General features: G+C 33.5%; 1 protein-coding gene across 10 annotated transcripts in view; it reads right to left on the reverse strand.

Annotated features, from left to right (window-relative positions):
• LCORL (ligand dependent nuclear receptor corepressor like) overlaps nt 1-12,357 on the reverse strand; it is a 181,363-nt gene that overhangs the window by 56,109 nt on the left and 112,897 nt on the right. For all 10 annotated transcript variants that reach the window (XM_031009945.3, XM_031009942.3, XM_055385459.2 and 7 more), the window contains one exon: nt 12,063-12,314. In XM_031009945.3, coding sequence (XP_030865805.2) covers nt 12,063-12,314 — 252 coding nt within the window. Of the gene's footprint in view, nt 1-12,062; nt 12,315-12,357 lie in introns of those variants that run through there.

Genomic DNA, 12,357 nt, shown 5'->3' on the forward strand with positions numbered 1-12,357 from the left:
CCTGATTTTGCTTAACATAATGACCTCCAGTTCCATCAATCTTGCTGCAAATGAAAGGATCTCATTCTTTTTTATGGCTGAATAGCACTCCATTGTGTATGTGTACCACATTTACTTTATCCATTTGTCTGCTGATGGACACTTAGGTTTCTTCCAAATCTTGGCTATTGTGAATAAAACTGCAATAAACAGGGGAGTTCAGACTTCTCTTTGATATACTGATTTCCTTTTTTTTTTTTTTTTTTTTTTAGAGTATATACCTAGCAATGGGATTGCTGGATCATATGGTGGCTCTATTTTTAGTTTTTTGAGTAACCTCTAAACTGTTCTCCACAGTGGCTGTATTAATTTACATTAGTCTTTATATTCTGATGCTGTTGTTTGATTCAATTATCTTACTGGGGTGGAAAAACAGTAATATTTTAAGTCTATTATGCCTCCCATATTTATTAGCCAACATTCTTCAAGAATTTTCTTTAAATGATTTGGTTGTCCTGAAACACAATTTGTATAGAAAAAGCAAGATAAATGCTTAACACTTTCCTTTAATTGCTAATTTTCACAGTAAAGAACTGGTGTGGTGTGTACCTCCAACAGAGACTACTAACTCTGGGGGACACTTTCAGTTTCTGGTTCTCATAAATGAGTACATTTTAAAACATTCAATATTTTTCATTCCACAGAAATTGTTCTTCTACTGATGATCAAATATTTTCATATTTGGCCACCTGGGAACCTTTAACATTGACTCCTGTATTCTTTTAACAAATTCGTCTTTGGGCTTCCTTGCCTGCTAGCACAAGATGTTCCAGGCTCATCTTGTACATTTCCTAGTCCAAACCTGAAGTCCAAAGAGGCCTGCTTCCTTTCAAAGGGAAATAATGTTTAGAGACCACACTCCAGGTTTAGGTTCGATGCCACTGAGTTTTCATTGCTTATAGGCTATTTCAGTGATCAGAAGAGGAAATGTATATTTTTGAAAATAATTCATGGTTTGCACTGCGTTTCCAATCCACATGTAATATAAGGTTTTTTACTTGTTGTTGCTTTTTTCTCTTACACTGAAAATACTGGTTTCATAATGATGTTAATATGATTACATATTTGATTTGTTCTACAGACTCAAAAAATAATGACAACATTATTACTAGTATTACTAAAAAAAGGTTTAAGGGTTCCTTAAAGTATTTTTTTGCCCTTGGAATATATTCTATTGCCCTTGGAATGTATTTCACTAAGAATGTATAGTCAAAATGCTGGGTAAAATCACTTGATATAATTCTTTTCTCAATGTTATGTTACTAACATTATGTTACTAATTTGACCCAGCCAGGTTTATTTGTTATATTCTACTTCAAGTTTTTGGGATTGCTCTACTTTAAAAAAATGTTTATCCTTTGGAATATACAGAATATTTACATAAAACTCAATAACAAGATCTGTTGAGAGCACTTCCATTCCTGTCTCATCTGCCTCATTTACTTCATCCCCTTCTTGGTAACCACATTCATTGTCGTTAGTTTTTGGCTTATCTTCCCTGCTTTTTCTACACAAAAGAGAGCATGTAATATATGTATTTCTGCATCTTGCTTTTTATTACCTCACAAGAAAACCTGGAAATTCACTATCAAGAGATCATTCTCACCGTTTTTTTTTTTTTTTTTTTGATGTTTGCCTTCCATTGTGTGGATATAAATAATTTAACTAACCAGGGCACTACTGATGGATATTTGGATTATTTCCAATGCCCTGCTATTACAATTAATGTCCCAGTGAATCACCCTGAATGCATATCATTCCATATTTGTGCAGGTGTAATTAAAGGCTTGATTCCCTGAAATAGGATTGCTAGGTCAAAGGACAAATGCTTATAAAATGTAACAGATACTGTCAACTCCTCCATAAGGACTGCACCAGTTTCTATTCCCACAGTAATGCATGAAAATGTATGTTGCTTAACAGCTTTGACAAACAGGGTATATAGCTAAACTTGAATTCTTAGTGTGACAGGTGTGAATCACATGAGTATAGTTGAGAGTATTTTCCTATGTTTAAGGGCTTTTAAAATTTCTTCTATGAACTGACAGTATAATTATGCTCATTTTTCTATCAGGTTGTTGATATTTTACATTTCAATTTTTTGAAACTCTTAATAGATTAGAATCATTCATTTTTCATTTTATAAGGTGCAAACATTTTTTCACAGACTGCCACTGTCTTTTGATTTTTCTAATACTGCTTTCTTCTGTGTCATGAAGAAGTTTCTTTTGTTTATACATTGAAATTTGGAATTTATCATTTTCTTATTGTTAAGGGGATACTCTAGCTAAGACAGAAATGATGAACAGGGGGCAAGCCAAAAAAAAAAAAACAAGAATATGTGAAGGCAGAGTAACCCAGGCAAAGGGATCAGCGGCCCTGAAGTAGAGTGGGCTTGGCAAGTGTCAGACATAGACAGTGTGACTTACACCTAGGCGAAGAAGAGAAGGAAACGGAACAAGTCCAGAGTGGTAGGCAGGAACAAAATCTTGGCAGAACCTAGTAAGTCATTAAAAGAAATGTAAATTTTGTTCTTAATGTAACAGAAAACCAAGAGGAAGATTAAATACAAACTATCAGCTTTATTACAACTGGGCATAAGAACCCAATTTTGGCATATTGATAACTTCAAGGTTATAAAGTAGGTATGAAAGTTATCGCTTTGGGGAGAGAATACTTGGAGAAATTACAAGGGAAAAGAAAAAAACAAGAATTGACACTTGGAAACCCACAGGGTTGGTGATCAACTTTATATCATATGAGTACTTAACACGAACTGCTTCATGCACAAAATTATTTAAAATATTATATAAAATTACTTTCAGACTGCTTGTATAAGGTGTATATGAAACAAATGAATTTTCCGTTTAGCCTTGGGCCCCATCCACAAGATATCTTACTATGTACATGCAAATATTCCAAAATAAGATAAAAATCCAAAATCTGAAACACTTCTGGTCCCAAGCATTTCAGATAAAGAATACTTAACCCATATAACAAATTTTTGTAAAAAATTGAATGGCAACAGAGGACACTAATTTCTTTTTTCTTTTTCTTTTTGCTTTATATACCTAATAATTAAGTTAGTCAAGTGACATTTTAGATAGCATTTATGGAACTTCTGAATTTAAAAAGTGCACTTTTTAAAAAAATGACATTCTTTACAAAACAGAAAAAAGAAAAATCCAGCTTATATATACTGTAACAACTTTATTTCTTCACATTCTATAATCTCACCTTATTAAAAAAGCTTTGAACAATCTCTTGGTTTTCACCTGAGACAATTTTCATATAGTTCCTCAAATATATCTGATACATTCCTGCCCTGAGTTTTGATATTTTGTATTTCTATTTGATATTTCTTCTGACTTAAATGCCCTGACCTTAGATCTTCATATGGAGGACTTCCTCTCATTATTCAAGTCTCAGCTCAAACTCACTTCTTTATGGAGGTCTTCCTCAACGATCTTATCTAAAATAACCTCTCAGTCACTTTTGACATCTTGCTTAGTGATTCTTTTGTAAAATTATGGGCATGCTGACAGGCATATTTGGAAAAAGTAACAACTTCTGGAAATGAAAAGTATAATGACAAATTAGAAACTCAAGACACAGGTTAAATCATGATTAAAATAGCTTGAAAGAGAATTAGTAAATTGGGAAATATTTCTGAATAAACTAATCATGATATTACACAGAAACAAAGAGATGGAAAATGTGAAAAGGAAGAGGTAGGGAGGATAAAATAAGAAGATCCAAAATATGTCTAAATGGATTTTGACAGGAAATAAAAGTGAGAGTAAAAATATATTTGAACAGATAATGGCTGAAAAATGTCCACAATTGATGAGATTTCTCCTTAGTTTTAGGAAACATACAACTCTTAAGTAGAATAAAGAAAGGAAATCTGCTTCCCCTGTCACCTCATCAAACTGCTTGTGACCCATGCTGCCTTGTTGGATTGTGACCCGTGCTGCCTTGTTGGATTGCCGGAATGTAGACAGAAATGTATTGTTTTTTTTTTTTAAAAAAATGTAATTGCTACTTGATAAGGACAGAACATTATTCTAGTTTCATGTTTAATCTGAATTAAATATATTCTGTGGCTTATATGAAGAAAAAAAAAAAAGAAATCTGCTTCCAAACATATCCAAGACAACCTGCAGAATACCATAAACAAAACAGGGAGAGAAAGAGTGAGAGAGAGCCCAAAAGTAGAGTGTGTAAAGTTACCTATAAGGAAAAGACTATTAGTTGGCAGTCACAACAATCATACCAAACAGATAATTATGTACCTAGAGAAAACGTCTTTTAAGAACGAAAGTGAAAAAGAAAATGAAATTAAAAAAAAAGAAACAAAATCCTGAGAGTTTACTACCAATAAACCCTTATTTATGGAATGTCTGATCCCAGAAGAACATGTGAAATATAAGAAGAAATGATAAGCAAAAGAGATGATAATCATGTATGTAATTCTCAACAAAAATTGATGATATAAAACAAATGGTTGTGTTTAAGTTGTGATGTCACAAGAAGGGAAACACAGCACTGAATATAGCTGTAAGTGTCAGGGCAGATGACTCTAAATTTTTTATATTAACTATACCTTTAAAACCTTCTAAGGTAACTACAAACTTAATAGCAGTAGAGTATATAACTTCAAAGTAAGCAAAGAAAGAAAAGTGAGGAAACCCAATCCAAAAGAAAATAAGGAGGAAAAAAAAAGCATAACAAGACAAATAAACACAGATAAGATGGTTGAAACAAATAATTACAAGGGTAACAAATGCTACAAAACAATATAGGATATTATATAAAAATACTGTAAAAACCCCAAACTAAATATGAGTAAGAATAGGAATATCAATGTGTGTGTCTGTGTACATCCAATATGGGAGGTGTGGAGGAGGCTTTCCTAAGAAACTAATGTTTAAAAGGAGACCTGGAAAAAAAATAAGTAATATGTATTTACAAAAAAAAACTGGTTGGGGGTAGAAGGTAGCTTTTTTGTCAGTGTTCTGAGGTTCTGAGAGTGTATGACATATTTAAGAAAATGAGAAAAAGCCAATATGAAGACTAAAGAAAGAGAGACACAAGATGTGGCTGGATAGGTGGGCAGGGGCTGGTTCCTGGAGTTTAGGATTTTAGACATTATCTAAAGGGCAATATGAAGCCATTAAAGGATTTTCAGCAGGACAGCGTAGGCCTAGATCTGGAATTTTAAAGTATCACCTGTTTCTTCTATCCCTGCAGTCAGAGGAGGTTAGATTAGAAGGGACACAGAACCATCTAGACATATGTTTTATTTTTCAGGTCGACTAAAACATGGCATCTTCCCAAGCATGGAATATAACATTTTCTTCCACATGTTTTTAGCCACAGAAAACAAAAGCTCAGCATAGAAAAACAAGATAGACAATTTCGTTAGCGGACATAGAAATTTTTTTGAACTGAACTTTAAAAACTGTTTAGTGATTTCCAAACAGAATTACAAAACTTAATTTATAAACCACATAATTAAGCATACATAACATCATAAAACTATACGTGACTCTCTTACACATAGTAACACCTACCTTAATCACAGCCAAGAAAGCACAACAGTGGTGGTGGCAGCAGCAACAAAGGATACTTAATGACAACTAAATATGCAGCTGAAATTCATATATTTTATTCAATATAGTCTCTCAAATAGTCACTTGAAGCCTACTTAGTATTAGTCCTATACATAATTTGTTAAAAAGAAATTTAAACTAGAAGTTATGGATTCCAAAGTTGACCCTACTGATAACATTTTGAAGTAACTAAAAAAAAATCTTACTCATCTCTTGCTAATTAAGAGAAAATAATCCTAAAATTTTCAAATCATTACATGGTGGTACAATAGTTAATATCCATTATCATGACACAATGTTCCACATGCCATTTTAAGAAGTATTAAAAAGTATATTTCAGAATATTTTCCAACCAAAATGTTTAAAATGGAAAATTTCACTGCAGAAACGCCCTAAATGCAATGGTCAAGTCTCAACTCTCATTTTAGTTATCCGTGGCATTTGAGGATGGTGAAGATTTTTAATTTAATAAATAAATCCAATATACTGTGTACCATACCAAGCAGTGGAGACACAAAAGTGAAAAAAGACAAGTTTCCTGCTCCCAAAGGCAGATAAACATGCAAACAATTACAACGCATTGAGAGGTTTACTATAATGAAAGTTCTACCAGAATATTCATTGGATCTTATGGCAGAAGACTGCATTAACAAAGTTAATGAAGTATTCCATCTCTGCCCAATCTGATCTTGTTCTGTATAGGATTGCCTATGCTTCATAGTTGTTACAGTAATGATAAAGGTCTCTAAGTTGCAAATTTCTTCTTGTACATTGGAATTTAGGAGTTTTTACTCTGGCCCTAGATTAAAACTGATATTTAAAAAATATATACTTGACACACTAATGTTATTTATATCTGTTTCTTAACTCAATGTACTAGGACAAAAAAGAATCCTGGGTATAGGCAATGCATGCCTCACCTTTCTACCACTTTCTGAGGCTCAGAGTATTTATACAAATCTAAATAATTTAAAATGCACAAAGAAATATCCTCAAATATTTGAAATGCCTGGATAGAAAGTACAATGGAGAGGAAAATAGGCATGTTTTCCTCAGGGTAACCATATTTTAAGTGAGTGTAGAGTTTGTGAAAGAGAAGGCAATGACAATGAGGAAGATGGAAACTGACTTATGAAGAACAATTAAGGAAGTTGAAAAGATTTGTAAACAGACATTTGAAGAAACCTAATAGTTTCAACAAACATTTACAGCATTACTATGTCAAAGGACTAGAGTTTCTCATATTGTTGCAGAAAGAAAAACAAAACAAGACGGAAGAAAACCCTAAAGGTTATCATGGAAAAGGGAAGTCTTGGAGACGTAATAATTTTTACAAGTATTTGCAGTAAAGTAAAACGCTGTTGCAGATGAAAAAATATAAAACAATGAGTATATTCTTCATAGATATGAGCTTAACTATTAGAGTTGTCAAAGATTTTTGGTAAATACTTATTCACTCAAAGGCTGAATTACCATCTCTTATAATATAGAATAAAAGAATCCTATATAGGGAAGGAGGCTAGGCAAGATATTCTTATAAGTATCTTTTTCTTTGCTTATTTGCCTATTCCAATATCTTCTTCTGAGACTTGTCTTTGCCTATTTTTCTTATCAGTTGTCTGTCTCACTGGCTGTAGTTGTTAGCTGAATGCTTTCTAGATACATCAGTTACAGATGAGGCTTGACATTTCACTTTCTTCAGTGACTTTATACTTAAGTTTTAGATTTGAGTATAGTCAAATATACAAAATTGTCGTATGGACTGTGATTCTTGCATTTTAAGAACTTCTTCCCTATTTTGAATTAAGATATTATCCTATAATTTCCTCTCTTTTAGTTTTGCTTTTCACATTTAGCTTTTAAACCCAACTAGAACTACTTTTATGAGTGGTGTAAGGTAGGGATCCGCCCCTTATCCCCCTTTTGGGTAATCAATTGCCCTGGAACTATTTATGAATATGGTATCTTTCCCCGTGATTTATAATGACATTTCTGTCTTGCACTAAGATTCCACTAATGTTTGGGAGCTTCTGGGCTTACTGATCTGTCCTACTTATTTTTATCCTGGCCAATAGCACCCTGTTTTAATTACTGCACTTAATTAATGCTGCTACGTTTAGCAAGACTTTATTTACCACCTTGACTTGGTTATTCTTGGCTCTTTAAGTCTTGCTTGCAAATTTTAGGATCAGCAAGCCACATTTAACAACAAATCCTGTCAGAATTCTGCCTGGAATGACATTGAATCTGTAAGCATCAGTCCTCACATTCATTTAAAGTATAATCATTCATTTTGTCTTCTTTTACTTCCTTCAATATATTTTTATAATATTCTCCATAAGACCTGACATAGTTTAGCCGTTTCATTCTTAGGCATTTCACTGTTTTTCCTGTTGTTGCAGCTATTGCAAATGTAACTTTTTTAAAACTAGATTTTCTGATTGGGTGGCTGAGTAAGGACCTCTCATCAAATGTTTAAAACTGATGATAGTGTGCATTTTTTGTGTTATCTTTTATTCTAAATCTTTAGGTTATAATGTCTTTGGTAGTGGAAGTGCCCATCTATTATTCTTCGTTTGATATTTTTATCATAAATATATCAGCTTTTGTAGAATAACTTTTTTGTATCTATTAGGACATAATTTTTAATTTAGAAAATTAAGAAAAGTTTTCAAATGCTTAATCATCCATGCCTCCTTAGTCATTATTTATTATGTTCTTATACCTCACTTTACTCAATTTGCTGATATTTATTAAGGATCTTTGCATCTAAGTTTGTAAGTTGAAATATTTCTTTCTTTTGCTATCTTTGTCTGGTTTTCGTATCAAGATTATACCAACACTTCTTTTTTTTTCTACTCTTTGAAACAGAGTAAAAAAAAAGGAAAGCACAAAATAGGAATTATCTGTTGCTTTAAGAGTATATAAAGTTACCTATAAAACTATTTGGCATGGAGAATTTCATAAACTTATGGTTTATACTATCCATAAATGTATCTACATCATTTATGGATAGATTATCTATTGGATTTATGGATTGTCATCTAATTTGAATAAAGTAACTCACCAAATAAATAACTGGCTTAAATGAGTATTGCTAAAAAATTACAGAGTGAGAATAATATGAAAAATGTAAGCACTAGCAAATAGCAACATAAAAAAAGGCATAACTGACACTGCTACCACTAGCATGAGCTCTTCATTGACTATACTATGAAGTAAAAACAGTGAAATCAGGCCAAAAAAAGGTTAAATTCTTAAGGAAGCTATGTGAAATATGGGTTTATACTTTCTATCATTGTTAATGAAACTCTTCTAAAGTATATTATCATTCAATAAGATACTGGCAGTGAAGTCATCATGATTAGCAAGACATTTAAAAATTGTTTATAACATCTTTATTTAAATCCTAAAATATTTATAGAAAGATTAGTACACATACTGTGTTAGTGGGTACATATACACACATCCATATGTACACACAAATGCATCAAAGGGTATGTGCTTCATTTTTCCTTGTTTGGTATGCAAGTAGACAAATTTTAAGAAACTACCCATCCATACCATGGCAGAATGGTTTCATAAAAGAAAATCTGATCTTGTTACTCTCAGTCTGGTAGCTTTCTATGACCCCAGGAAAAGTCAAAATTTGGTCCCTACCTACTTCTTTAGCTTCATCTACCATCACTCTTCCCCGTGCCCTCTATACCTCAAACCACATTAAACTAAATAATTTCTATCCTCAAGAAGACTAGAATCACATATGACAATAAGTCATTCAAAAACTTAAAATTATCAAGAAGACTAGTTACAGATTTATATCCACTATCACTACTCTTTCCAAACTCAGGATTTTAACATATTTTTGCACTTTGTTTAGACTATTACAATAATTTAAATAATTACATGACTTGTGTTCTACATATACATGGATCTGTCTTGCCACTTAACTTCATAGAATCAAAGATCTAAGGACTGGAAATTTACTTTTAAAATGTCTTTTCTTTTTTTTTTTTTTGAGACAGAGTCTTGCTCTGTTGCCAGGCTGGAGTGCAGTGGCGCGATCTTGGCCCACTGCCACCTCTGCCTCCCAGGTTCAAGCGATTCTCCTGCCTCAGCCTCCCAAATAGCTGGGACTACAGGCATGTGCCACCACGCCCAGCTAATTTTTGTATTTTTAGTAGAGACGGGGTTTCACCATGTTGGCCAGGATGTTGATCTCTTGACCTCGTGATCCACCCACCTCAGCCTCCCAAAGTGCTGGGATTACAGGTGTGAGCCACCATGCCCGGCCAAAATGCCAACTATTCTAACCACTCATCTGATGCTTTTCAATACCTCCAATGACAAGGCAATCAGGGAATCATTCCTTCTTTCCTTAGCAATTTCCTTAGAAATATTCTTTCTTATCTAGACCTGAAATCTGTTTCCCTCTAACCTCTAGCTAGTGATCCTAACTCAACTCATTGGACCATTCACAGAAAACTCAGTCCTACGTTACTGTAACAGCCATACAAGTATTTATAGATCACTATCACGTTACTTCTAAGGCTTCTTCTGTGGTGATGAGGAACGGGGGGTAGACAGTACGGTGAGAGTAGTATTTGAGAATCTTTCATGAGTTTGTTACTAAATATTTAATTCTCACATTGTTCCAATGGGTCCATTATTATTATGGCCAAATTACAATTGAAGAAATTAAAGGTCTGACAGGTAACATTACTTGTTCAAGTAACTTAAGTAAGTAGCAGAGCTGGGATTTCAACCACTAGTCTGTCACATACCAAAGCCTATGTTCTAGTCTCTTCAGAAATCCCCAAAAGGACAGGAGATATAAGGGAATATAAGGCATGGAAAAGCAAATAAAAAAAATTCTAAAAATCCTCTATTTTCCGAGTTCCAAAATTCTAAGTACTGATATTTTTTTCCTTAAGCCTTCACAGGTGTCCAACCCTTTGATTGCGAGGATTTTTTTTACTTATCTGTGGTGGCAGATATCATAAAAATAACACAGGGAACCCCCCCACCGGCTTTTTAAAGCTCATCAGCTATAGTCAGTGTGTTAGTGTATTTTATGTGTGGCCCAACACAACTCTTCTTCTTCCATTGTAGCCCGGGGAAGCCAAAAGGTTGGACACCCATGCGATATCATAGTTATCTTTTGACATTTCTTTCTCTATCTTATAAGCTATTATCTTAAAATTTGTCAGATATTGTCACATAAATACTTGCAACCTAGTATTAGGGAACAAAAAAGGAAAAATTATTCCCATATTTCAGCCCCTCTAAATTTTAATCTGATTTACACACTGAAAAGACTGTATCTTCAAACACTAACTAGTATATTCTTCTTTTTTTTTAAGAGACAGAGTTTCGCTCTTGTTGCCCAGGCTGGAGTGCAATGGTATGATCTCGGCTCACTGCAACCTCTGCCTCCTGGATTCAAGCAACTCTCCCGCCTCAGCCTCTCGAGTAGCTGGTATTACAGGCATGTGCCACAGTGCCCGGCTAATTTTGTATTTTTAGTAGAGACGGGGTTTCTCTATGTTGGTCAGGCTGGTCTTGAATTCCCGACCTCAGGTGATCCACCTGCCTCGGCCTCCCAAAGTGCTGGGATTACAGGCGTGAGCCAGCGCACCTGGCCTAACTAATATATTCTTCTTAAGAGCCCCAAACTAACATCACTCTCTTCTGGAATCAAATTTAATGATGACTTTTTTCTTATGGCTTCAAAGACTGACAATACTATTCCTAGTCCATATTAACAAAAGCTACCTAAATTGTCCTTTGTTCTGATAAACACTTAAGTCCTTCGCACACACTTAAAAGGCTCTTCTTCTTGCCTTTCCTCTGTGAAGTTATGGTTCTCTTTTAATTAAACTCTATAAGTCCATCATGGTCTTCATCATTCAGGTTCCTTATGACAAATTTTCTCCATATAGTTAGTTACATGATAACATTATATTTGTCACAGACATTCCATTTCCTCTGTTCCAAGTTATATTATAAACAACTGGAAGATAAATAATCTATTTTTTTCCCACTTAAATACAAAAAAAACGAACAAGCAAGTGCTTACTGTTTCAGCTGTCCACTATATAAATAATTATTTCTTATAAAAATCTATTTATATCCTTTATTTGTTTATATGCTTTATTTTTAAGCTGTTTATTAGCATATACTTTATTGCAAAAGGAGTTGAGAGCAACTCAGATTTTCTCTTTTATAAACAAAGATGCAAGTACAAAAGCTGTAAATAGGTACTTCTCTCCAGCACATATTACATAAGCAAATTAAAAGTCATATTACATCCAAAATAAATTTCCCTATGAATATAAAAAGTTATAAATATACATTTAACGATATAAAACATCAAATTATATATTAAATGCACACAAAAAATCTTACCTTGCTGAGTATTTTGTTCTTGCATTCGATTCACAGTGAGGTCTAAGGGGCCTTCCTGCTCTTCCTGAAGGGAGTTTTCTGCTTGATTCATTTGGATACTTTTACATACTATACTTGGTCCAATTGAACCATTTCTATTCTCTTGAGTTTTACCACTTTTTGAAATGTACTCAATCGCAAATTGACGTATCATCTTTTTCATTAATTCCTGAGCAACTAGGGGAATGTTAGGATCACAGTTCTGAGGAAGATCTAGGGAAGAAATAAATATAATAATCATTTTAAAAAGAGAAAG

Source organism: Gorilla gorilla, chromosome 3, assembly GCF_029281585.2.
Source record: "Gorilla gorilla gorilla isolate KB3781 chromosome 3, NHGRI_mGorGor1-v2.1_pri, whole genome shotgun sequence".
In the NCBI taxonomy this organism is placed as follows: Eukaryota; Metazoa; Chordata; class Mammalia; order Primates; family Hominidae; genus Gorilla; species Gorilla gorilla.